This window comes from Esox lucius, chromosome 6 (genome assembly GCF_011004845.1).
Source record: "Esox lucius isolate fEsoLuc1 chromosome 6, fEsoLuc1.pri, whole genome shotgun sequence".
NCBI classification, from domain to species: domain Eukaryota; kingdom Metazoa; phylum Chordata; class Actinopteri; order Esociformes; family Esocidae; genus Esox; species Esox lucius.
In genome coordinates, this window is record NC_047574.1 from 24,204,766 (window position 1) to 24,229,251 (window position 24,486).

The 24,486-nt window shown below is 45.8% G+C and overlaps 2 protein-coding genes across 5 annotated transcripts in view; both read left to right on the forward strand.

Moving 5' to 3' along the window:
- The window catches only part of ttc7a (tetratricopeptide repeat domain 7A), a 51,009-nt gene that overhangs the window by 9,083 nt on the left and 17,440 nt on the right, over positions 1–24,486 (forward strand). For 3 of the 4 annotated variants that reach the window (XM_010904881.5, XM_010904884.5, XM_013134272.4), the window contains 15 exons: positions 1,485–1,615; positions 1,719–1,843; positions 3,278–3,356; positions 4,277–4,446; positions 5,824–5,887; positions 6,118–6,255; positions 6,772–6,855; positions 7,378–7,482; positions 9,594–9,711; positions 9,969–10,026; positions 10,115–10,187; positions 10,689–10,849; positions 14,886–15,002; positions 19,828–19,937; positions 20,331–20,465. In XM_010904881.5, coding sequence (XP_010903183.3) covers positions 1,485–1,615; positions 1,719–1,843; positions 3,278–3,356; positions 4,277–4,446; positions 5,824–5,887; positions 6,118–6,255; positions 6,772–6,855; positions 7,378–7,482; positions 9,594–9,711; positions 9,969–10,026; positions 10,115–10,187; positions 10,689–10,849; positions 14,886–15,002; positions 19,828–19,937; positions 20,331–20,465 — 1,668 coding nt within the window. The remainder of the gene's footprint in view (positions 1–1,484; positions 1,616–1,718; positions 1,844–3,277; positions 3,357–4,276; positions 4,447–5,823; positions 5,888–6,117; positions 6,256–6,771; positions 6,856–7,377; positions 7,483–9,593; positions 9,712–9,968; positions 10,027–10,114; positions 10,188–10,688; positions 10,850–14,885; positions 15,003–19,827; positions 19,938–20,330; positions 20,466–24,486) is intronic. The other variant, XM_010904880.5, reaches the window with a different exon arrangement.
- On the forward strand, positions 7,491–9,585 carry LOC117594579 (TRIO and F-actin-binding protein-like). The gene is made up of 2 exons (XM_034292679.1): positions 7,491–8,434; positions 8,793–9,585. Exon 1 carries the CDS (start codon positions 7,511–7,513, stop codon positions 8,132–8,134), a length of 624 nt encoding a protein of 207 aa, XP_034148570.1. The 5' UTR covers positions 7,491–7,510; the 3' UTR covers positions 8,135–8,434; positions 8,793–9,585.

A 24,486-nucleotide genomic window follows, 5' to 3' on the forward strand; every position in this document is an offset into this window, starting at 1 on the left:
ATTCTGTCTCTCACAGTTGAAGTGTACCTATGATAAAAATTACAGACTTCTACGTGTTTTGTAAGTAGGAAAACCTGCAAAATCGGCAGTGTATCAAATACTTGTTCTCACCACTGTAACTAGTCTGTGTGTTTACATTTCAGCGTGTTGCTGTGTATTACTTTTACTGTTCGATTTTGCATGAGTTTGTGTTGTAAATGGGAGTGGTTTGTGATGCGTGCATACACGTGAAACAAGTACATAAAACATTGATTTTGGTCTGTTATTACATAGTTGGTTGAAGTTGAACTGTAAAGTAATAACCACCTCAGTGTAATTAATAGTAAAAACTTTATTACAGTTATCCTAAAAAGCTATTATGTTTACGGACAACTTATTACATTTAAAAACATTGCCAACTGAAAAAATATCACATTTACTAAGCTGGGAATAAAGGAAGCTTTGGCTAGGCGATATGTTGTTTCTCATCCATTTACATCCATAACATTGGCTTGACACATTTCTTTACACTGGTTCACCTGCCAAATGCATTGCTATCTTTATAACCAAATAACTTCCTGATTTCAAATGTTTCTGGGAAGTGACTACACCTAACTAGGAGCTTATTCAAATTTTAGTCAGAGTTCCACAATAACTCTGTGTACAGGGAACCCAATATATATAGTTGGACTAGAACTTTTTCAGTTGTGTTCCTGGTAGTGAGTAACTGTCATCAGACTTAGTGGCAAAGATGGCTATGTGAAGTTGAGTTTCCATATGTATATACTCACACACACAGTGCAACAGAGCATTGTCCATTGTCACACAGCTTTTCCATGTCTGGATAACTGGGTTTTGAGAAGCATTGTCATGGAGAGATTCGCTACAGTCATTCAACCATTGCTTGCTGGCCATAGACAGATGGTCATCATCATATTATCTGCTGCTTGAATTGAAATTGGAAGAAATTGTAAAGCAGAAATTGTAAAGCAGCCCTGTTGGTGTTTATCATTCAATAAATGGAAATGGATTATAAATAACCTTAGTAGACTAACACTATTAAAGCCAATATTTTGAAAGGAATAAGTGTTTAAGAATGATTAGCTCTAATGGGATTCTTTGAACTATGTTAAGAGGAATAGCTTATCATCATCCAAGTTTTTCCACGTCGTCCCTTTGTGGATGTTATGACTGTGTGATAGGAACGTTTGTTAGATGAGGTCTTGTCTATTGGCAGCTGCCTCATATTGGATTAATGCTGGCGTCTGGCCGAGTCCCCTCTTCCGCCTTGTCTCCCTGCAGTCCAGGAGGTCTCCTCTGGCTCTCTTGATCTAAGCCATTTCCCCCTCCAGCCATCTGGACAGATCTCACTCGTCCTCCCACCGTCTCTAAATGACACATCTTCCCATCCAAACAAACTCCCATCATCCAGCAGCAACACTCATTTAGTTTCACTGATTAAATGAATCCAACTCGAGACCCTCTCACGTGTTCCCTCCTCACAGGTCTGTCCCTGGATCACCAGGCCGTGTCGGCCGCCTCACGTGTCCGTCTCTCGGAGAGGGAGGAGGAGTGCATGACCTGCTACCTGAGGGCCTGTGACACAGCTCTTGTTTACCTGCAAGAGCTCGATAAGGTGCGTGTTGACGGTTACCTCGACACTTGATGGGGATCCGGCGGTGTGTTGTCTGGTGAAATGCGGCCCGCGGCTACGGCGTTTGTTGCTGTTGTGTTGGCAGATGGTCGTCACCCCGAGTTCGAAAGGAGCTAAGACCAGTTTGGCCTCCCCGCCACCGGACATTGACCTGGGCTTCTTCCAGCAGGCGGCGCTACAGAGCGCATACCTGTGTCTGCTGAGTAGAGGGTGAGTTAATGGCCCGGATGAGCGGACAGAGATGCTGGTCAATGCTTCAAGTATTCAATGACAGTTCAATCAATCAATCAAATTTATTTTATAAAGCACTTTTTACATCAGCCGATGTCACAGTGCTTTTCCAAAACACCAAGCCTGAAACCCCAAAGTGCCAGTAACCACAAGGTTGATGCACAGTGCGTAGGAAAAACTCCCTAAAAGGGTCTAAACTTAGGAAGAAACCTAGAGAGAGACCAGGCGCTGAGGGGTGGCCAGTCCTCTGAACATTTTAAGAGTACAAATTGTAATCATTTATGAATGCATGTGGGCTGTGTCCAGAGTCTATAAACCATAATCCAAGTCAGAAGCATGACCAGATGACCAAGGACCATCGGGAGTGGGGGGAAGGGTCAACGGAGTGGCAGCCGGAATCATCAGGTATCGTCAGCTACCTGATCTGCAACACCACCCGGAGGACTTTGGACAGGGACAGTTACGAGTCATTCGGGCCTGGTAGACCTGAGGTGTGGTCCAGGGGCTCACGTCTTCCTAAGTTTAAACAGATCTGGAAAAGTTGCTCTTCTGTTCTTGGCCAGTAGGTGTCAGTGTTGCGTTTCAGAAAAGGACCGCCATTTCGGGTACTGACATGATTGACCTTTAGTCATTGATACTTGGAAATGCTGTCCCTGGTGAGCTTATCAGATATGATTTGTTACTAAGGGCCGCAGTATGGGGAAAGATACTGTCAAGTGGCAGGATTTCTTTGGTCCTAATTGACTTCTGCCCATCTGCCCTCAACCTGCCGGAGGAACATTTTTGGAACAATGGGCGGCCGGGGCGGAAGGGGTCGGCAGTAGTATTGCTCGCACGCTTCCCTCGATGGAAGACAGGGAGCAGCGGTTGACGCTTTCTGTGCACTTGTACAATGAGTAACATCCTGTATCACGTCTCCCACTCCTCTTCTACCTAACATAATGCCTGCGTGTTTAGTCTGTCACAGACAACACTCAGCTCGCTCACTGGGCTTTTCTTGGTATCTGTGGTCCTGATGACATTCTTATCTGTGAGGCCTGTGTCAGTTCAGCTGATTGACTGTCCCATTCCCACTTGTCTGTCTGTTTGTCTGTCAGTCACCTGGCCCAGGGGGCCCATCAGCTGATTGACTGTCCCATTCCCATTTGTCTATCTGCGTATCTGTCTGTCTGTCAGTCACCTGGCCCAGGGGGCCCATCAGCTGATTGGCTGTCCTATTCCCACTTGTCTGTCTGCATATCTGTCTGTCTGTCAGTCACCTGGCCCAGGGGGCCCATCAGCTGCTTGACTGTCCCATTCCCACTTGTCTGTCTGCGTATCTGTCTGTCTGTCAGTCACCTGGCCCAGGGGGCCCATCAGCTGTTTCACTGTCCCATTCCCACTTGTCTGTCTGCGTATCTGTCTGTCTGTCAGTCACTTGGCCCAGGGGGCCCATCAGCTCCGGAGGGTCCTCAGGGTGGTGGAGTCCAGGGGGTCCCAGTGCTTCAGGAAGGTGAGGACAGCTCTCATTGTCCTATCAATGTATTTTTAAAATACTTATTTTTGTTCTGTGCTTCCCCTTCTCCCCCTGCATCCCCCTAGGAGAGAAGGGTCTCAGCCAGGGACCAGCCTTTAATGACGGTGACCCTGGAGCCTCTAGGTTAAAGGGCTATGAGGGCCAACTCACTGTTAGGTGCCATAGAAGAGCTTGAGTCCTTTGGCCGTGCAAAACAGAACTATGTGTAATTGACCAAAGTAAACTGAAAACCCCCCCCAAATATTTTGGTCGTAAGGTTTGCAATAGTACATTTTCCGACGTTTCTGCCAAGACATGAGGAAATAGCAGCCAGGGAGCTTACTGTGCCTCCATGAAGTATACTGTACCAGGAGAACAACTGGATTAATCATCCAAAGATGCTACTTTTTCATAGAGAAATGTTGAGAGCTAGTGTAGTTTGGCCACCCAGAAAAATGGTACGTTATGATGCTGGCTTATTTAGGAAAAGTTGAAATGCTGTTTGTGGGCTTCGTTGAGTGAGCAGTTGTATGGCATTGTGACATACTCCTTACTGTGGCTGTACCTCACTCTCTATAAACGAGAGAGCTGCTCACTGTGACAGACAGTCCAACGATGAATTCGATGTATTCATGAACGTAGACAGATTCTTGATAATCGCCCCGTTTAAGTGCATAAGGAAAGATTGGCTGATCACCTTGGAGGCTCTGAAATTCAATCCAGCAACTTTAATTAGTCAACAAGCCACGCCTTTTGTAGCTAGCAGGATAATTCCACTGTCACTGTGTAAAGCACGTTTATGACCTGGTGTGTTTTCCTGACCACACAACCCCACTTGAAGTCAGAAAAGACTCCTGACCGTAGTTAAGTTCAATGTAAAACATACCTGTGTTTTGTTATGGCATCCTATGGTACAGGCAGCAGCCAGGAAACTGGCTGAGGTGTTGCTGAGCTCGGTGAGTGAGGACAGCTACTGGGCCCCCACGGCCCTCCCACCCAGCGCCTGGCTACAGAGGGAAGGAAATGCCAGCCAGAAGGACGCCTTGTACCCCTCCACCAAACTCCCACAGCGCTATAGCACCGACAGGTCAGAGGACCTTCTCCCTGTTCTCCGTGTCTCCCTCCCCTTCTCCCCTATCTATTTTCTACTGGTGAGGAGGTCCTTCGTTTCCCCCAACGATGTTGATGCCAGTGCTGGCTTGAGAGACCAGCTCACATTCCTCTACAGGGAGAATTTTGTGACCCCTTAGTCCCGCTGTGCTTCAATGGCGTCAAAGCACCCTGACGTCCACTGTGGAAGACGTTGGCACACGGTCATGACTTACTCTCAACACATTCCGACCTGTTATTAACTACGACGTTTACCCCAAATGTTGTTCTTGGCAATCCTTGGTATACACCCACCTCTGTCAGCCATAGGCGCCGATTTATGTTTTCCTCCGTGGGTGCTCATAGGCGCACGCCATTTATATATATATATATATATATATACACACACCTATATATACCTATATATACACCTATATATACATATATAAACGCACTACGCACACCTATTCATTTACTTATTAATAAAGCCGTAAAGTAGATCTTTCAAAATGTACCACTTATCACAAATACAGGATTGGAGATGAAAAGTTTAACTGACACGTAGTTCTAACCGCGATCAGTTCGTGGGAAATTAATGTTTTGCGCTATTATCTAAATATCGATAAAAAAAAACGACACATATAGTTTCTGGGAGTTTCTCCCTAATTTCTGCTACGAGTTTTTGATAGTGGCATTTTTTCATCTGAGAAACGCTGTGATTGGTGGATAGGGAGCACCCGGAGCAAGCGACTGGTTATGTCGCTGTCACTAACATCGACATAACCAATCACAGTGTGACAGACGCTTTACATATCACCAACGGCAAGTTTAATTTTAAATGAATGTAGCCTACTGGCGGTCTGGCACACGTGGGTGCTCGTGCTCGGTATTTTCGTGGGTGCTCGCTATTTTCCGTGGGTGCTCGAGCCCCGGAGCACCCACGGTATCGGCGCCTATGCTGTCAGCTATATCCCCAGTGCAGGTTTTGGACTTTGGCTTTGTTGGAATCACCTTTGGCTGTTCAACCATACGTACTGTATGATCATGGCAGTAATAGTAATAATTTGGAGAAATTTCGATTAAGTGCGTAGCTCAAGGGCACATAAACAGATCTTTTTTTCTCCACCTGGTTCTCTCTCGGATCAGTGAAGTAACATGCCTGAATGCGAGGAATGTGGGCCTCTGGGATGCCTGTCCCCAGCGTGTGCTCACACGTCCAAACGTACAGGCACACCTGAGAGGCAGGCTACGTGCCGTGGCTCTGTAGGCTTGTGTTACACCACCACAGACAGTCCAGTAGAAACAGGACACCACCCCGGGATCTAACCCTGGTGTGACGGACCACTTCCTGCTCCTATTTCCTGTCTCCCCGCAGTGTCTTCTGTCCCCAGGACGTGGTTGAGGAAGCCGTTCTCCTGCTGCTTATCACGGAGTCCATGGTGAGACAGTCCTCCCTTTTACACACTCCTCCCTGTCTCCTGCTTATTTCTGACCTTTTCCCTTTCGTTGTACATGGTTCTGTTTCATATTTACAGTGTGTTTCTACGTTTGCTTACTTTTTGCAAGATGTCGATCGGACATTCTTGTGGACATCTCTCCGCTCTTTAAAATGATGCTGGCACTCTGTCTTTGATATGCCTAATCATGGATCTGTCATCTTCCCCTGCAGGCCAGCGGAGAAGCTGTCATCAGCCGAGCGCCCGACCAGAAGGAGGCGCGGGAGACCAGTCTACAGGATGCCACCTCTGTCTATGACCTGCTGAGCATCGGCATGGCCAGGAGGGGGCAGTATGGCATGCTGTCTGAGGTGGGTCTTCAACCTAACTAACAGCGTTGTGGGAAAGTTTATAATTCCCTTGCATTGTCACTTTCAAGCTAGTGGTTAGGGTCTATCTCATTCTCTCTGATATCCTCAATCTTTCCCGTCACTCTTCTGCTCCACCTCTCTCTCTATCACACACATTCTGTCTGTAAGACTCTCTCTCCCTTTCTGTCTTGTCCAGTCTTTTCTCGATTTACCTGCAGGTTGGCAACATGTTGTCCAGGCGTAGGTGCGAGTGAACACTGCCTCTCTAGGCCAAACAGGTGAACCCTGTCACATGCGGGGCCAGGCACAGCGTCATCAGGGTCGCTAAGCTAGCTAACCGCTAGCTGCTTGTTTGTCCGTCTGCCTGACTAACGCTGTTCGACTCATAGGCTGGTTACAGCTTGAACTAACCTCTGACCCTCCACCTTCTATCTCAGTCCTCTTTAACAATGTGTGTTCACAAAAAACCCATCTGTGTGTGTCTGTGTTTGCACGCACACATGTCTGTCCCCTCAGTGTCTGGAGCGGGCCATGAAGTTCTCATATAATGAGTTCCACCTCTGGCACCAGTTGGGCTTGTCACTCATGGCGTGCGGGAAGGTGAGCTCAACTTCGTATCTTTTCTCACACACACACTCTCACTGTATCCTGCCGAAGTCTGGCACTACTTCATGCAACCACTCATGGTCTAAAAGTTTCGGTGAGGTTGTTGCGTGGGTTAGTCAGAACCCACGGACCAGGGTGACCGTGTGAGTGATCACTGGGTTCTGATGAGCGGCGTGACACAGAAAGGAAAGGAAAAGGTTTCCGGTCGGTGGGATGAGGTGACATCGCAGATCAATGGAAAGCTCTGAAAATAGGATGAGGGACCGACTCAGTGTCGTCACATCCATTTCTATTTAGGGCCAGCCATGTGCGTGTGTGTGCATGTGTGTGCGTGTGTGTATGTAAGATAGAGTAGTGCATTGATGACTGGCCTATATGTGTCTGGTTCTGAGTAACAGTTACCGGACAGTAAACACATGATCACTAGACTAGTTTGTCCCAGTCACTACAATATGTGTGACTTTTATTGATGTGCCACTAACTGTGTGTATGTGTGTGTGTGTGTGTGTGCTACAGGGTGTTTCGGCCGTGTCGGTGCTCAAGGAGTGCGCCAGGATGAGACCTGAGGATCCTTCCCTGCCGATGTTGGCGGCCAAAGTCTGCATCAACCAGCTGCACTGGGTGAAGGACACACGCCTGCTCCGCTTACATGATCCACATACCGCATCCCATGCTACGCACGCCAACCCCGCCACATGCCACGCGTGGCAACCCCGCCACATGCCACGCGTGGCAACCCCGCCACATGCCACGCGTGGCAACCCCGCCACATGCCACGCGTGGCAACCCCGCCACATGCCACGCGTGGCAACCCCGCCACATGCCACGCGTGGCAACCCCGCCACATGCCACGCGTGGCAACCCCGCCACATGCCACGCGTGGCAACCCCGCCACATGCCACGCGTGGCAACCCCGCCACATGCCACGCGTGCCAACCCCACCTCCGGCCGTGCCAACCCCACCTCCGGCCGTGCCATGGCCACCTCCGCCCGTGCCATGGCCACCTCCGCCCGTGCCATAGCCACCTCCGCCCGTGCCATGGGCACCTCCGCCCGTGCCATAGCCACCTCCGCCCGTGCCATGGGCACCTCCGCCCGTGCCATGGGCACCTCCGCCCGTGCCATGGCCACCTCCGCTCGTGCCATGGGCACCTCCGCCCGTGCCATAGCCACCTCCGCCCGTGCCATAGCCACCTCCACCCGTGCCATAGCCACCTCCACCCGTGCCATGGGCACCTCCACCCGTGCCATAGCCAGTCTGTCCTGTGGTTGATCCTGGAGTGTAGGATTAGGAGACGCGTGACGACACGGCACATCTGTCATCGGAACATGGGGGAATGAAGGGGCCGAAGATCAGGGCGTGCCATGGTGACTAAGGCGCTTACAGCCTTAATCACAATAGGGTGCCGTGGGACCGTAGAGAGACCCGTGCCACGTCAGTCTCGACCCATTAACTGACCAGGGGACAGACGCAATCAGGCCGGGAGCTCGGCATCCTTCGGACTGACGTGATTCGAGGACCTTTGACTCCGCATTGGTACGACCGGAGTGACCGATGACCCGCATGCAAACAGTACGTCTGGGTGGGGGGGCATTGGGGGGGGGGGGGGGGGTACAGCTGTCACAGTATTAACGTCCCAATCATTTTAATACTGCTTTCCATATGATTCAGAAGGAGTAATAATTCTGTAATATAAAAGGATGGAGCATAACAGTGATGTAGCTCTGCTCTATGGAGCTTTGTCGATGGTGTTCATGTTGTTAGAGAGGGTTGGAGAAGGGGGTCAGGGATGGGAGAGAGAGAGATTGGAAAGGTCTGGAGGGTTCATACAGGGTTAGTGGGAGGTGTTGTATGGGTTGTTGGTGGTGGGCCTAAGCAGCTATCCTGAGGTTTTGCTGTCTGACAACTAAAACACGTTTATTTTCTAAAGCACTTTTTACATGAGCAGTTGCCATGAAGTGCTTTTGCAGGTACTGTAAACCCAAAGAGCAAAGCCACAGAACTGATGCCTGGTGGCATCTTTAGGCAGAATCGAGATCAGCTGCAGAACCGTGTGGACAAGGACAGGGGTGACCGGGTCGGCTGTGGCCTGCGACAGGGGGAGGCATCAGCCAGAAACTAGATCTGAAACCCAACCAGGAGGACTTTGGACAGGGACATTTAGGATTTGTCAGGCCAGGTAGTCCTGAGGCGTGGTCCAAGGGCTTAGGTCTTCCTAAGGTTCAGCAGGACCCCAGAACAATTAAAGAGGGATACTTGACTCCAATGGATACTTAATTCAGAGAACATAATCCAGACTGACCCTTGACCCCCGTCATATGAAGGAATGCAACGTGAATGCTGGGAATGAGACAGGACAGACTGACCCTAATCTCCCGGGCAAAAACTATTGCAGCATAAGAACTAGGGGAATGAGGCGGCCAGAAGATAACCCCTGACAGAACCAACCAGGCAGGAAAGGCACGTCCCGACCCCCTCCGCATTCCTCACACCAAGACACCCTTACCTCAGTCGCTCACAGCCACGCCCCTGCTGTTGTCTGCCACAGTTTGACAGGGGACTGTAGGGAGCGGTTCTTCACCTGAACCCACCGAGTCCTCTCCCAACTACCCGCTCTCAATATGACTTCCTCTCCTTGAATAAAACAGGAGTAGAACAGTCTCTGACTGCTGTCTGTGTGTTCCTCTGTCTGTCTCTCTGATTGCTGTCTGTCTGTGTGTTCCTCTGTCAGCTGGAGGAAGCTGAAGCCCTGTCCCAGAGTGTGGTGGCCATGGGAGAGGGAGCGGCCGAGTTCCTCCCCCGCGCATACCTTACCATGGGGCTGTGCTGCAGCCTGCAGGCCTCGGACGGTAAGAGGAGGGACCTCGCCACGAGAACACAGAACGCACTGCGCTCGTGTTTCCTTACCTATGTTAATTGTGCGCTCATTAACATCTGGATTTTCTTCCAAACCGGTAACACATTTTCAAGGTGCCAAAATAGCGTGTGGAGCTAGGGGGAGACGTTGGGCCCCAGATTTACACTGTAATCTACCACGAAAAGATTGCTCAGAATGCCGTTGTCCACTAGTGGATGTGTTACTCTATTCTTAATTCTCTCTTTGTAGCCGCCCTGAAAGCTGAGCGGGATGTGTTCAACAGACGAGCGTTGCAAGCCCTACATAAGTATGTATGAACCTGGCTCTGTCGGTGTCAGTTTGTCACACTACCGTTTGCGATTCTGCCTAATCAGTGAGCGTCCTCTTCACTGCAGAGCCCACGCCCTGGACGCCCATGACGCTAAGATCGCTCTCTACCTGGCCCTCCAGCTCGCTGTTGTTCGCCAGGTCAGCCTGCACTTCCCCACAAACACGCGCCCACACACAAACACACACACACACATGTGAAAGGACTTCAAGGACTGCCCTGTCCCGGTTTGGCACGTCTCGAACCCAGGACCTCAGGACAACACATCTTATATTCCACCCTCAAGCTTCTGTACCGTTCAAGCTACTTGATAGATTGAAAGCTTCATGGAGCAGGACAAACGTGAGCATTTTTGTTGAGGAGTAAGTTGCACACATCCACTGTGGTCCGTTCTCCATATGGGGTCTTCTGGCCTCGGGCTTCTCCTCATTCGCCACGTGTGTCTCCATGTTGGGTCTCCATGTTGGGTCTTCTGGCCTCGGGCTTCTCCTCATTCGCCACGTGTGTCTCCATGTTGGGTCTCCATGTTGGGTCTTCTGGCCTCGGGCTTCTCCTCATTCGCCACGTGTGTCTCCATGTTGGGTCTCCATGTTGGGTCTTCTGGCCTCGGGCTTCTCCTCATTCGCCACGTGTGTCCACAGGTGTCCGCTGCCATGGACCCCTTGCAGGTGTCCCTGTCTCTGCAGGGGGACGACCTGCACTCCCTCCACCTGCTGACCCTGCTGCTCAGCGCCCAGAAACACTACCAACACGCCCTGGAGACCCTCACACTGGCTCTCAGCCAGCACCCGGACAACTTCAAGTAGGACGCATCCCTTCCTGTGTGTGTGTGTGTGTGTGTGCGTTATTTAGCCTCTTTACACGATAGCTCAGCGCCTCACTACAGACGCACATTACAGACACGCACTGACACACTCCATGTGGCCCACGCCTCAGTGTTGCCTTGCTGTTTGCTACAAGTGAATGGCTGATAGGCGCGCCCCGTTCATATAGTGTTGCAGTGACACCTCATCCTTGTGCTGCGACGACGGCCAAATGTACATGTCCTTCACAGCACGACCATTTGGGGTCAGTGTCGGTCCCTGTGGCCTCAGGCAGTGGCTGAGAGGGGCACGGCGAAAATAGACAGGGGTTAATGAGTGGGATAAAGAGACGAAGACATTGAGTCAGAAAAGGACTGAGAGTATCCTACACGGTTACATTTACACTGTTGTGGCTGAATATTCATCATATACATAAAGTTTTATTGTAGCAGGTTCGCAATAGTACATATGCACCCACACACACACACACACAAAACCTAGAACACACACACAGACCCCTATTCTGTGGAGACAATTTGACCGCTGTTACCCAATTAAGAGTTATTTGCCAGGCTCAGCTAATCAGAGTTCTCCCAGGGCCAGGAATGTCCATTGCCCTGGTAACCATGAGGTCAAATGGTTGACAGAGCGGTCAACATCAGTTGTCGTTCCACACAGTCGTTATGGACGAGGGAGGAATGTGTGCGTAGTCTCTGCTGTAGGGGTTCTGGTTTGAAAGGCGCTGGAAAGGGGTTCGTGTACGTACCTGCACAGTGACATGGCGTTAACGTTCACACGTGATCACGTGTTTAGAGGGTCTCATTAGCAAAGCACCTCGAATCCTTGTGGTTTCTCTCTTACGTTCTTTGTTTTTCTACTAATAGACAGCAGTTTTCCATAAAAATACTTTTAAATACACCTACTACTGAAATGATAAAGGCGTATATCTAAATTTTTGTCTTATCATCACCGTGGCAACCTCTGTGGGATCCCAAACAAGTGGAAATTCTTTTGATTATATTTTAGGATGTGGGTAGTTGACATTAACAATGTGACACTCCATGTTTACTGGACTGGTTGAAGTCTTTAAGGCCCGTACGTGGGTGGTCTTGTTCTTGTCTGCTACATGAGGTTACCGTTACAACCATAAGTGGCTTACACTATTCAAATGAATGTGCTTTGAAACACTAAAACTAGTGGCGACTGAGCTGCCACCAACTTAAAACCTTAACTTTGCCTGGAGTTGTTGAAACCCAACCTCCTGAGATGAGACATGCAGCACTGAAGAGTGCCTTGCCAAAGACTGGAGGCAAAAGATTAAAGACACTTTTTCTATTCCTATTTTAAAATAGGCATGCATTTAATTTCTTCTTTACTTAAGGACACAAGTTGTGTTCAGACTTATGCAACAAATGTATTTGTTTTTTACTTAATTGTTATGGGAATTTACTGCGTATCGTATTGTGGCTAGGTTGAGACGCTTAAGATCTGTGACAGACATTCTACTGTAAAATGTAAAACCTACTCCTTTTAGATATGGTAGGTATCATTGAAACGGCAAATGACATGACCCTTGCTTGTTATTGAAAACCATGTCTGTTGGAATACATTTTACAGGTCTGTGGCCAGTAGTCTACTGTATAATGTGAAAACAAATGCAAATGTAGTTACTTTGCTGTTGTTTGATGTACTGAACAACAAACAAACTGTGGTTTCCTTCTTAGGCTGGCCAGATTTAGTGGAAAGTTATGAAAGCATGAATTTGCTTGAAATGATTACTAGAAAAGTAATTTCTACTGGTAAACATGTGTTAATGTTGGTGTTTTTGGAAGAATGGCCTAATTGAATATAACAAAACATCACTGTTTAAATTTGCCTTTATGTAATCCACTAGACAAACAGTGTTTCCCCAGACGAGGTCCCAGCTGTTTGGGGGTGGGGCTGGACCTGCTGGCTGCCCCCGGAAGAGGCTGCCAGCTTTGTTTGCACCACACCCTGACAATTTGGATTTTAACATAATGTAATCTCTCAATGAGCCTTGCAACTGCAGGAGCTCCTTAATTAGTGCCATTGTCTACCCTAAGAAAATTCCCAGTTTCTTCTTTAAAATGTGAACATATTTCCACGTTAGAAACTTTAGAAACATATGACAGCTATTTCTCTTGCTCTCAGTTAATGTAAATGAGCAATCACTGCATAATTGATGTAGGGCAGATAAAGGTTTTCCAAACATTCGTAAATGTGCCAAAATTCTGATTGAAGAACCACGTTGGGTGTTTCAGAATACTTCCGGTGGGTTTACGTTCTATTTCAACAAGGTGGCAAACAGAGCAACGGAACATTATATACCCACATTTTAGCTACGGAAATATGTATAACTACTGGATAAAGCACAGCTACGCCATTGTTTGAGTCTTTTGTGGGGGCTATATACCGGCCTTAAAGCCACATGGTGCAACAGTAGATTGCAATGTGTAGACATTTACTTGTTTCAGTTAGCTTTTACCTTAAAATCCTCTAATGGCCTTTTGCTTTCTTCAACGGCTACCTCTGTCGCTGTTTGAAATTTCAATCAGCTAGTAAACAGGCATACATTTCCAGTTGAAATGGCATTCTAGTATAGTGAGAGAGCTAAGGAGGAGGATGAGGACGAGGAGGGGGAGGGAGGAAGAGAGGAAGCAAGAGAGGAAGTGTTTTTTTCTCCAAAGGAGAATGATTAATTCCAGTCTTTGATTCTGCATTCGTCTCATGGAATGTTACAAAAGGTGTGTGTGTCTGTGTGTGTCTGTGTTGCAGCGCTCACACACACCAAGGAGGAATCCCACTAAGGCAGGACACATCAGTCCTCTACTAAATGCTGCTTGGTACGGGTGCTAATAGAAACCCCTCAGCCCCACTGGCACTGCTGACAGCCGGGTCCTTCACACCATTCCCTCAGCAGCAGTTGTCATGCTCATGTCAGATTATCCAGCGGGCAGCCCTTCCGCCCACCCGTAAGCCAGTAACTAGCACATTTCACCAGGAGTTTTTCCCCTGGCGCCGGCCATCTTGCTGCTATTGATTGCCAGTGCTTTCTGGCAGTCAGAGATGAGGAGAGGGAGGAATAATTGGAAGAGGCTTCAGCTGGCAGAGCGGGAGACAGGAAGACGAGAAGGCATTAGACAGGAATACAGGCAAGCTGAGATGCAGGGAGGAAGATGGAGACAAGGAGACAGGCAGGCCAAAATACAGTGGCAGAGTCAGACAGTCATGGTCTTTTGGGCTTTAGGTCTCTGCCTTTCTCTCTCTCTCTCTTCCATGCTAAAGCACTTTCTCTCCATCACACAGCGGATGACTGGCCCAGCACAGCATCCCACTGTACCATCCTGCAATCCCTCCGATCCATCTGTTGGAGAGTAGGGGAATGACGCTGTGTTGACAGACCTAACCTACCTATCTAGTTAAGTTTGTCCCATGTGATGGGATTAATTAACAAACATATCCTATATACTATGGGATTACTTCCTAAACAGTGTTAGGTCTGCCTAAGCTATATGATGGAATTAATGAACAAATTAGTAAATGTTCCTATCCTTTATGATGGATTAATGAACAGACTAATATAGCTATCAATTCTCTATGATTGGATTACTATAAAAAGAAACTGTGATAACCCTGACCACCTTATATGATGCGGATGATGAAAAGGCTGATAAACCTCCCGATCCTATATGATGGGATTAGTCAACAGACAGTGGTAAACCTACCCTGTAATGTTATTAATGAACACTGATATATCCTTTATAATGTGATTAAATAATCAAATCTGATACAGCTATCCTATATGACGGTCCTAGTTGACATGTCAACATACTGCTGACCTAGCGGACGTTGTGTCAACATAGCGCCAACGTTGTGTGGTGGTTGTGTGTTTGCCGATGTGTCGAGCGCACGGCACTGCACAGACGTAAGTGTATGGATGTGTTAAGTGCTCCTAATGGTCTACCGATTGATGCTGTGTTGATGTGTGCGCTGTCTGTTCTCTGTGTCACTCAGCTTGCTGTTCACCAAGGTTAAGCTGGAGGAGGTTCTCTACGGGCCGGGCACAGCACTCCAGACCTGCGAGGACATGCTGCAGATATGGCAGAGCCGCTACGACTTCACACGCACCAGGTGTGTGTTTGGGTCGGGGAGTAGGATTCGGATTTGTGCATGGCGTGCACGGTATGCAGGGCTCCGAAGTGAGACAAATTCGGTCTCGTATACAACCAAATATTTAGCGGTGCAGACCACTTTTTCTTTTTGGAACAATAACAACTTTAACGAGTAGCAATATTTCTCTGCAATACTCTTGTCTACACTGCCCAAACACGTGAAGTTGGAATACAAATCCCTAAGCAATAATTTGTTGTACTTCCCTCTCGTCCTGTACACTCCTATCGCTTGGTTAACTAGATTCTGCTGAACGCAGTAAAGAAAAAGGTGTGGCTATCAATCAATCAAATGTATTTATAAAGCCCTTTTTACAACAGTAGTTGTCACAAAGTGCTTTTAAACCTGCGGTTCCTTTAATGTTGCTGTAGGCCTCTTGGAAGCCTCCCTGACCAATTTTCTTGTCGTCTTTTCATACATTTTGGAGGGACATCTAGTTATTGGTAATGTTTCTATATATATACACACAATTAACAAAATTATAAACGCAACACTTGTTTTTGCCCCCATTTATTGGGCAAATGTCTTAGATCTTTGAGTTGAACTCAAAGATCAAAGACATTCTCTATGTACACAAAAGGCCTATTTCTTTCAAATATTGTACACAAATCTGTCTAAATCTGTGTTAGTGAGCACTTCTCCTCTGCCGAGATAATCCATCCACCTCACAGATGTGGCATATCAAGATTGGGATTAGACAGCATGATTATTGCACAGATGTGCCTTAGGCTGGCCACAATGAAAGGCCACTCTAAAATGTGCTGTTTCACTGTATTGGGGGGGTCCGGGGCGTCCGAAAACCAGTCAGTATCTGTTGTGACCACCATTTGCCTCACGCAGTGCAACATCTCCTTCGCATAGAGTTGATCAGGTTGTTGATTGTGGCCTGTGGAATGTTGGTCCACTCCTCTTCCATGGCTGTGCGAATTTGCTGGATATTGGCAGGACCTGGAACACGCTGTCGTATACGCTGATCCAGAGCATCCCAAACATGCTCAATGGGTGACATGTCCGGTGAGTATGCTGGCCATGCAAGAATATGGATGTTTTCAGCTTCCAGGAATTATGTACAGATCCTTACAATGAGGTCATGCATTATCATGCTGCAACATGAGGTGATGGTCGTGGATGAATGGCACAACAATGGGCCTCAGGATCTCGTCACGGTATCAAAATGCCATCAATAAAATGCATCTGTGTTTGTTGCCCATACCATAACCCCACCGCCACCATAGGCCACTCAATCCACAACGTTGACATCAGCAAATCGCTAACCCACACGACGCTGTCTGCCATCTGCTCTGTACAGTGAAAACCGGCATTCATCCGTGAAGAGAACACCTCTCCAAAGTGCCAGACGCCATTGAATGTGAGCATTTGCCCACTCAAGTCGGTTACAACGACGAAATGTAGTCAGGTCGAGACCCTGATGAGGACGACAAGCATGCAGATGAGCTTTCCTGAGATGGTTTCTGAGAGTTTGTGCAGAAATTCTTTGGTTACGCAAACCCATTGCCACCCGTGTGGCTGGTCTCAGCAAAAATAGGCCTTTTGTGTACATAGAGAAGGTCTTAGATGATAAATTGGGGCAAAAACAAAAGTGTTGCGTTTATAATTTTGTTCAGTGTATATATGTAGGTATATGTATTTTTTTTATACATTTGCAAAAATCTCTAGAAACTTTTCTTTGTCGTTATGGGGTATTGTTTGTAGATTGATGAGGGTATTTAATATATATATATATATATATATATATATATATATATATATATATATATATATATATATATATATATATATATATATATATATATATATATATATATATATATATATATATATATATATATACACACACACACAGTATCTCACGAAAGTGAGTAAACCCTCACATTTTTGTAAACATTTGATTATATCTTTTCATGTGACAACACTGAAGAAATGACACTTTGCTACAATGTAAAATAGTGAGTGTATAACTTGTATAACAGTGTAAATTTGCTGTCCCCTCAAAATAACAAAACACACAGCCTTAAATGTCTAAATTGCTGGCAACAAAAGTGAGTACACCCCAATGACCAAATTTGGGCTCAAAGTGTCAATATTTTGTGTGGCCACCATTAGGCAGTGGTCGTCTTGGAGGTGTGTTTGGGGTCATTATCATGTTGGAATACTGCCCTGCGGCCCAGTATCCAAAGGCAGGGGATCATGCTCTGCTTCAGTATGTCACAGTACATGTTGGCATTCATGGTTCCCTCAATGAACTGTAACTCCCCAGTGCCGGCAGCACTCATGCAGCCCCAGACCATGACACTCCCACCACCATGCTTGACTGTAGGCATGACACACTTGTCTTTGTACTCACCTGGTTGCCGCCACACACGCTTGACACCATCTGAACCAAATAAGTTTATCTTGGTCTCATCAGACCACAGGACATGGTTCCAGTAATCCATGTCTTTAGTCTGCTTGTCTTCAGCAAACTGTTTGCAGGCTTTCTTGTGCATCATCTTCAGAAGAGGCTTCCTTCTTGGACGACAGCCATGCAGACCAATTTGATGCAGTGAGCAGCGTATGGTCTGAGCACTGACAGGCTGACCCCCCACCCCTTCAACCTCTGCAGCAATGCTGGCAGCACTCATACGTCTATTTCCCAAAGACAACCTCTGGTTATGACTCTGAGCACGTGCACTCAACATCTCTGGTCGACCATGGCGGGGCCTGTTCTGAGTGGAACCTGTCCTGTTAAACCGCTGTATGGTCTTGGCCACCGTGCTGCAGCTCAGTTTAAGAGTCTTGGCAATCTTCTTATAGACTAGGCCATCTTTATGTAGAGCAAAAATATTTTTTTTCAGATCCTCAGAGAGTTCTTTGCCATGAGATGCCATGTTGAACTTCCAGTGACCAGTATGAGGGAGGGTGAGATCGATAACCCCAAATTTAACACACCTGCTCCCCATTCACACCTGAGACCTTGTAACACTAACGAGTCACATGACACCGGGGAGGGAAAATAGCTAATTGAGCCCAGTTAGCCATTTTTGTTGCCAGCGGTTTAGACATTAATCGCTCACTTTTGTTGCCAGCGGTTTAGACATTAATAGCTGTGTGTTGAGTTATTTTGAGGGGACAGCAAATTTGGACTGTTATATGAGCTGTACACTCACTACTTTACTTTACATTGTAGCAGTGTCATTTCTTCAGTGTTGTCACATGAAAAGATATAATCAAATATTAGCAAAAATGTGAGGGGTGTACTCCCTTTTGTGAGATTCTGTATATATTTTAGAATTATGGTGTAACGTATCAAAGTGTGGGAAAGGCAAAGGGCTCTACAAACGTTCTGAATGCATATAGAGTAGACTACTTGCATGCCATACCCCTTAACCCTAACCCCTTTTCTTACTTATCTGCTGCTGAATTCCTCCTTCCTTTACATGCCTCACACTCTTACTTACATTTGATTGACCTGATATTATAACCCACGTATCTACATCACACAGTATCTATATACAGCCGAAATAAAACTCTGACTTTTTGACCAAACCTTCCGCAAACAGCTTATATGGCCTGTGGAGACGTTCAACGTGTTGTTATTTAACTCAGGCAACGATATGACAGATATCAGTAGGCAGCTGAAGCAGTAGGCTAGTGTTATTTCTTGCTTTAGTGCTTTTGGTGGAAAGTAACAAACTTCAGACAACCATGACACATCTAAAATTAATGCAGGAAATATATTTAAAAACACAGATTTCACAAATGGACCGATGGAGCACTTTGCAGAACAAACAGCCCTACCTTCAAACTCACACCCAGGAGATTTGTTGTGGTTTCCATGAGAATGTATTGAATTAGATTGGGTTTAGGACATTGTATGTGCACCTACAGAGCAGATTGAGTATACAAGCACAGAACATGATCCACACATGCTTCTGAGTCTTTAGCGCAAGTGAAACCTTTACTTAAGGTCAGAAAGAAATTGATCTACCACCACTGCTTTTTTTTTAAATCTCTGTCAGTGTACTGTGTCTGTTTCTGAGAGACCCTATTGAAGTATTCTGATATCTTACTCTATGGTCAGTCTCCCTGTTGTGTACTGTGTCTGTTTCTGAGAGACCCTATTTAAGTATTCTGATATCTTACTCTATGGTCTGTCTCCCTGTTGTGTACTGTGTCTGTTTCTGAGAGACCCTATTGAAGTATTCTGATATCTTACTCTATGGTCTGTCTCCCTGTTGTGTACTGTGTCTGTTTCTGAGAGACCCTATTGAAGTATTCTGATATCTTACTCTATGGTCTGTCTCCCTGTTGTGTACTGTGTCTGTTTCTGAGAGACCCTATTGAAGTATTCTGATATCTTACTCTATGGTCAGTCTCCCTGTTGTGTACTGTGTCTGTTTCTGAGAGACCCTATTGAAGTATTCTGATATCTTACTCTATGGTCAGTCTCCCTGTTGTGTACTGTGTCTGTTTCTGAGAGACCCTATTGAAGTATTCTGTTATCTTACTCTGTGGCGTGTCTCCCTGGTGAGTTCTGTCTGTTTCATAGAGGCCCTATTGAAGTATTCTGACTTCCTAAATCTACTGTATGGTCTGTCCAGCTTGTCTTTCTGTTTCTGTGTGTGTCTTGTGTGTATATTGTGTTTGGGATTAATGTATGGGCGTGTGTATACACGGGCGTTTCTGCATGCGTGACTCAGTGTGCATGTCATTCCAGGGTGGATGACTCTATAAGCTGCTGTTTCTGTGTGGTAGTTGTGTATTGATTAACTGTCATGTGGTGTAGCAGTGAGGGGGATGACAGCAGCAGCATCCACCCACCAGAGCCACCTCCACCCAGCCGAAAACTCAGCGGGCACCACCTCAACCTGCCGGATTTCCAGGACGCTGACACTGGTGCGTCACAGCCGCTTGGGAATTTTATTTAAGTTGATTGAACCTTTTTTCCAGGATTTTACAACGTTGTCATCTATTATGTATATTCTGTTTGTTGAGCCTCCGCTGTTACTTGGTTAGTGTGTGTGTGTGTGTGTGTGTCTGTGTGTTGATTCTCCACCAGAATTGCAAAAATGTGTTAACTTTCTCCCGAATCCCCTGGTTTTCAAGATAACCTGGTTGAAAGAATTTGAGAATCGAGACGGAATAAACAAGGTATCCGGAATCCTTCGAGGATCTCTGGAAACCCGTACAATTCAAGTCTCCGCCACTGTGTTGTCCACCATTCTTAAATCATTCTCTGTGTGTGGTGATGCATGATACTGTGTTGAATCTCCACTGCTCCTGGGTCAGGTTCACAGAGCGGTCCATCCCTGGCTGCGTCTCGTCTGGAACAGGCCATGTCAGAGTTGTCTGCCAATAGCTCTGCCCAAAAACAGGGCCCTGCCTACATATGGACCACCCTGGAGTGCATCTGGCTGCAAGCAGGTACAGCAGTCACTTTTTCAATTTGGGCTAAAGGCTGAACAAAAAAACTAAATAGATGACGTGCTGTAGCTTTCTACCTCATATTTAACTAAGGTATTTAAGTCTGGTTGAAATTGCTTGATAGATCACAAATCAAACAGGGTTGATGACATGTGGTTTAAAAGAGACAGTTAAAACATTTAGTTATAACATGAGAACACAGTGTTGGTTAGTACTTGAGATGCTTTATCAAAATCTGTCCTTACTCTCCAGAAGATGAATTCACAAAAAATTAACTTTTTAGTTTGAAGAAACTTTTATATGTTTTAGATTTTTACTTTTACCCCGTTTTTCTCCACATTTTTGTTATATTTAGTTTGTGATTAAAGCCCAGCTTTATAACAGGAAATTCTAGCAGACTCAGGACAGTCAATATTGAGATATGTGTCTTCCAAAGCACATCCAATGTTGTTCTGGTTCTTATCACGCTGCTCACTCCTGTATGTAATCCTTGCACGCTGGAGGGAACGCACTCTCTGGTCATTTGCCTTGATTGAGTTCACAGGCACCCAAGCCACCATAAGGAGTTGCTAGAGCATGACGAGGCAATTACTACCCACCAAACCTAAAGTGCTTTGAAATTGCACCACCCTCCGCGGGGCCCCTTGGCTAATCCGCAAGCAGGATTCAAACACAGGCAAACTCTACTCAGCTAGTGCCTTGACTACTGTGATCCTTTTTTTGGAGTGAAGCTTATTATTATTACAGCTTATTATGAATTTGAAAATATAATTTATGTATTGAACTTCTTATACATAAGATTGTGTTGTTTTTTTGTGTTTACTGCAGTATGTACAGAACGTTATTGCATGTGAAGGCCGTCATTTTAAAACAATTATTTCGGTACCTTTCCTGTTTACATAACAGTAAACGAAAAATTCATAATAAAAAGGAGGGAGGGAGTGTATACTACTATTATGTGCATTGCACTATACACTGTACACTTAGTCCACTGGAACAAATGCGGGCTTATGTACTAGTAGTGTACACTATGTTGTTGTCAGCTAGAAGAGCAAGGGACTAGTGTGCACTCTATTAGAGTTGACGCTAGAGGAGGATAGCCGAAGGGCACGGGTGTGCATCCTACCCTGTAATTGTGAACTGGGTAGAAAGACAGGCCATCGTCACGCCGACAGACTGAGGGTCCAGTTTCCCGTGTTAGATTTCAAGCAACAGTTATTTTTGTCATATGCCATTTCTCTTCTATCTGACCCTTGAGTGAAGGGGTCAAAACGCAACAGACTCTCTGGATTACATCACGAATGTCACGTGTACAGTAGGTACATGTATGTATACTGTATCTCGGTCCATCTGTAGAGATTATCTGCCCAGTCCCTCCCCCATAACAGACAGTGACCCGCTGGGGGTGTGTGGGGGGGTATCCCCTCCCCCAGACAGGGCCGTGTGGCTGGGCAGTCACGCCTCTTCTGCCCCTTTCCGTCTCCTGTCACATTCCAACACATGGGTCACTTCCTGCCTCAGATCTCACATCCTGATCGGCCAGATAGTGAGACGCATTAAACACACACTCAACATGATGTGGCTGCACACACACACACACACACACACTGTGGTTAATTTTGTTGAGAGCCCAGGTGTGGAATATGATTAAAATATGCAATATATATATATATATAAATATATGTTTATATAACAAGGGATAATAATGGTTTATATGTGACTATATCCCCCAAATGAAAATGTATTTGCAAAATAGCTTTTTTAAATCGTTCTGAGTATATGTGTGTATAATAACAGAAATAGCTCCCATCTGTGCTCACTAACTGTTGATAAAATTAAAATGTGCTGGACTGCCTTTCTCACTCAGACGTTAGACATGTGTAGACATAGCAAAGACACATGTACATAAACACAGACTTGGGCTGAGTGAAGCCATTTCAGTCATACTTTCGCTTCAAGTTTCTCATGGTGGAGATGTCTGTCACTCTCTCTCCTGTCCACTCTGGCCGAGAGACAGTTCCATCCCAATGTCCTACCACATTGGTCAGGGGGTGGCCTGAGGTAGGGGCCCTGGGACAGCACCCTGTGGAGCCTGTGATTGGTCAGTGTGGTGGTTGTGGGCGGGTCTGTGCTAAGGGCAGCCTAAGGTTTGTCTTGAGCCACAGCAGTAGCGTGCAATGCCCCTATTTAGGCATGAGCCTCATTACTTCCCAGGCACTGCATCGTGTGTGTGTGCGTGTGTGTGTGTGTGTGTGCATGGGTGTGTTTTTCTGTTTCTCTGCCTGTTTCTTCTTCCCATCCAGTATGTGTGGGAAGTGTCCATTGTTCTCTATATTGGTGTGTGTTGTTTCTGTGTATATGAGAATTATTTTAAATGTTTCTTGTATTTCCCAAGTCAATACTGTAGTTGAGAATTACTTTACCTCTCCATTTTATTTAACTTGTAAATGATGAGAAATAATTTCTTTGTTAGTCTATTTTGTAAATGAGAATGAGTTCTTAGAGATGCTTTCTGGGACATCAGCAGCAAAATAAAGAAATAAACCTCCCATTTTGGGCAGGTTGTGTAACATGTTGTATATGTATGTTTATGCATAATATATTATTAGAAACACTATCAAACCTCAGTTAGGTGCTTTTCAATGGCACAAATCAGCACATATGTAGCAGCACTAATTTTACAACCTGTGGCCAAAATTGTGGGCTGTATCTTTAATTAATATTTCGTGAAATGAAAGCAAGTTATATATTTTTTTCATGATTTCATTCTGGAGGCAACACTGTCATTAAATTATGTTATTAGTTAACTTAAAGGGGTAATCCAGCCCCCAGATACACATCAAGAAACTCCTAAAATATTTTGAAAACTTATGTTTTATTAGTGGGAAATCATGTAGTAAGGATTCATAACTGGATAGAGGTGTCTATCAACCAATCAAATGTATTTATAAAGCCTTTTTTACATCAGCAGTTGTCACAAAGTGCTTTTACAAAACACCTGGCCTTAAACCCCAAGGAGCAAACAACAGTAGTGTTGAATTTCAGTGGCTAGGAAAAACTCCCTAAGAAAGCCAAAATTTAGGAAGAAACCTAGAGAAGACCCAGGCTCAGAGGGATAACCAATTCGTCTTCTGGCGGTGTCCCGTTGAACATATTAAGATTACAGTTGTAATAATTAATAAATGCATGTGAGTCTACAGTCTATTTAAACTTAGTCCAGGTCAGAAGCATGACCAGATGGACAAGGACAGGGACAACACGGGGGAGGGAGGAGGTGTCAGCACAGTGGCAGCTGAAATCGTCAGGTATCGTCTTGATCTGCAACACAACCAGGAAGACTTTGGACAGGGACAGCAACAGATCTATCAAGCCAAGTACTCCGTAGGTGTGGGCCAGGACCTCATGTCCTCCTAAGTTCAAAACAGGAGGAGACTGGGAAAATTGGTCTCCACTATAAAAAGGATTTATAGTGGAGACCAAGCGTGAGTGGTCCCAGTATAGGTCATAAACCCCGCCCTCCCCATGTTATTCAATGGGACGCGAGACCAACTAAACAATTAAATTACCCTTCAAATATATTTTTTCCGAAGCTGGTTTCTGTCATTTACTGTAGTTTGTATCACGCTAATGTAAATTCAAGAGTTTGTTTTTAAAATAAGTTTGTTTTTAGTTAGTTATTTAATGCTCTAAAAACGGTGGTGTGACGTCGTGATTCACAGCTGTGATTGACAGCTATCTGAGCCGAGGAGCCACTGAATCTTCGGAGGACTGAGGAGATTGGAACTTTACATTTAATCTCTAAATTTTTATAATTGATATAATTTCACACGGACATAATGGGTTGTTCTGCAGTACATTGTGCTAACCGATCTGGCATTTCCAATCGATCTTTGAATTTTTTTCGGTAAGTTAAATTTATAAGCTATTTAATTAGTAAATAAATGTAATGGGCTAGCTAACGTTAGCTAAAAGACAACAAGCCTTGTTAATAGCCATGTTAATAGCTAGCAGGTGATCGTTA

What these genes read in the sequence shown, in the direction of transcription:
- LOC117594579 (XM_034292679.1), top strand. Translation starts at nt 7,511, where the DNA reads ATGATCCACATACCGCATCCCATGCTACGCACGCCAACCCCGCCACAT.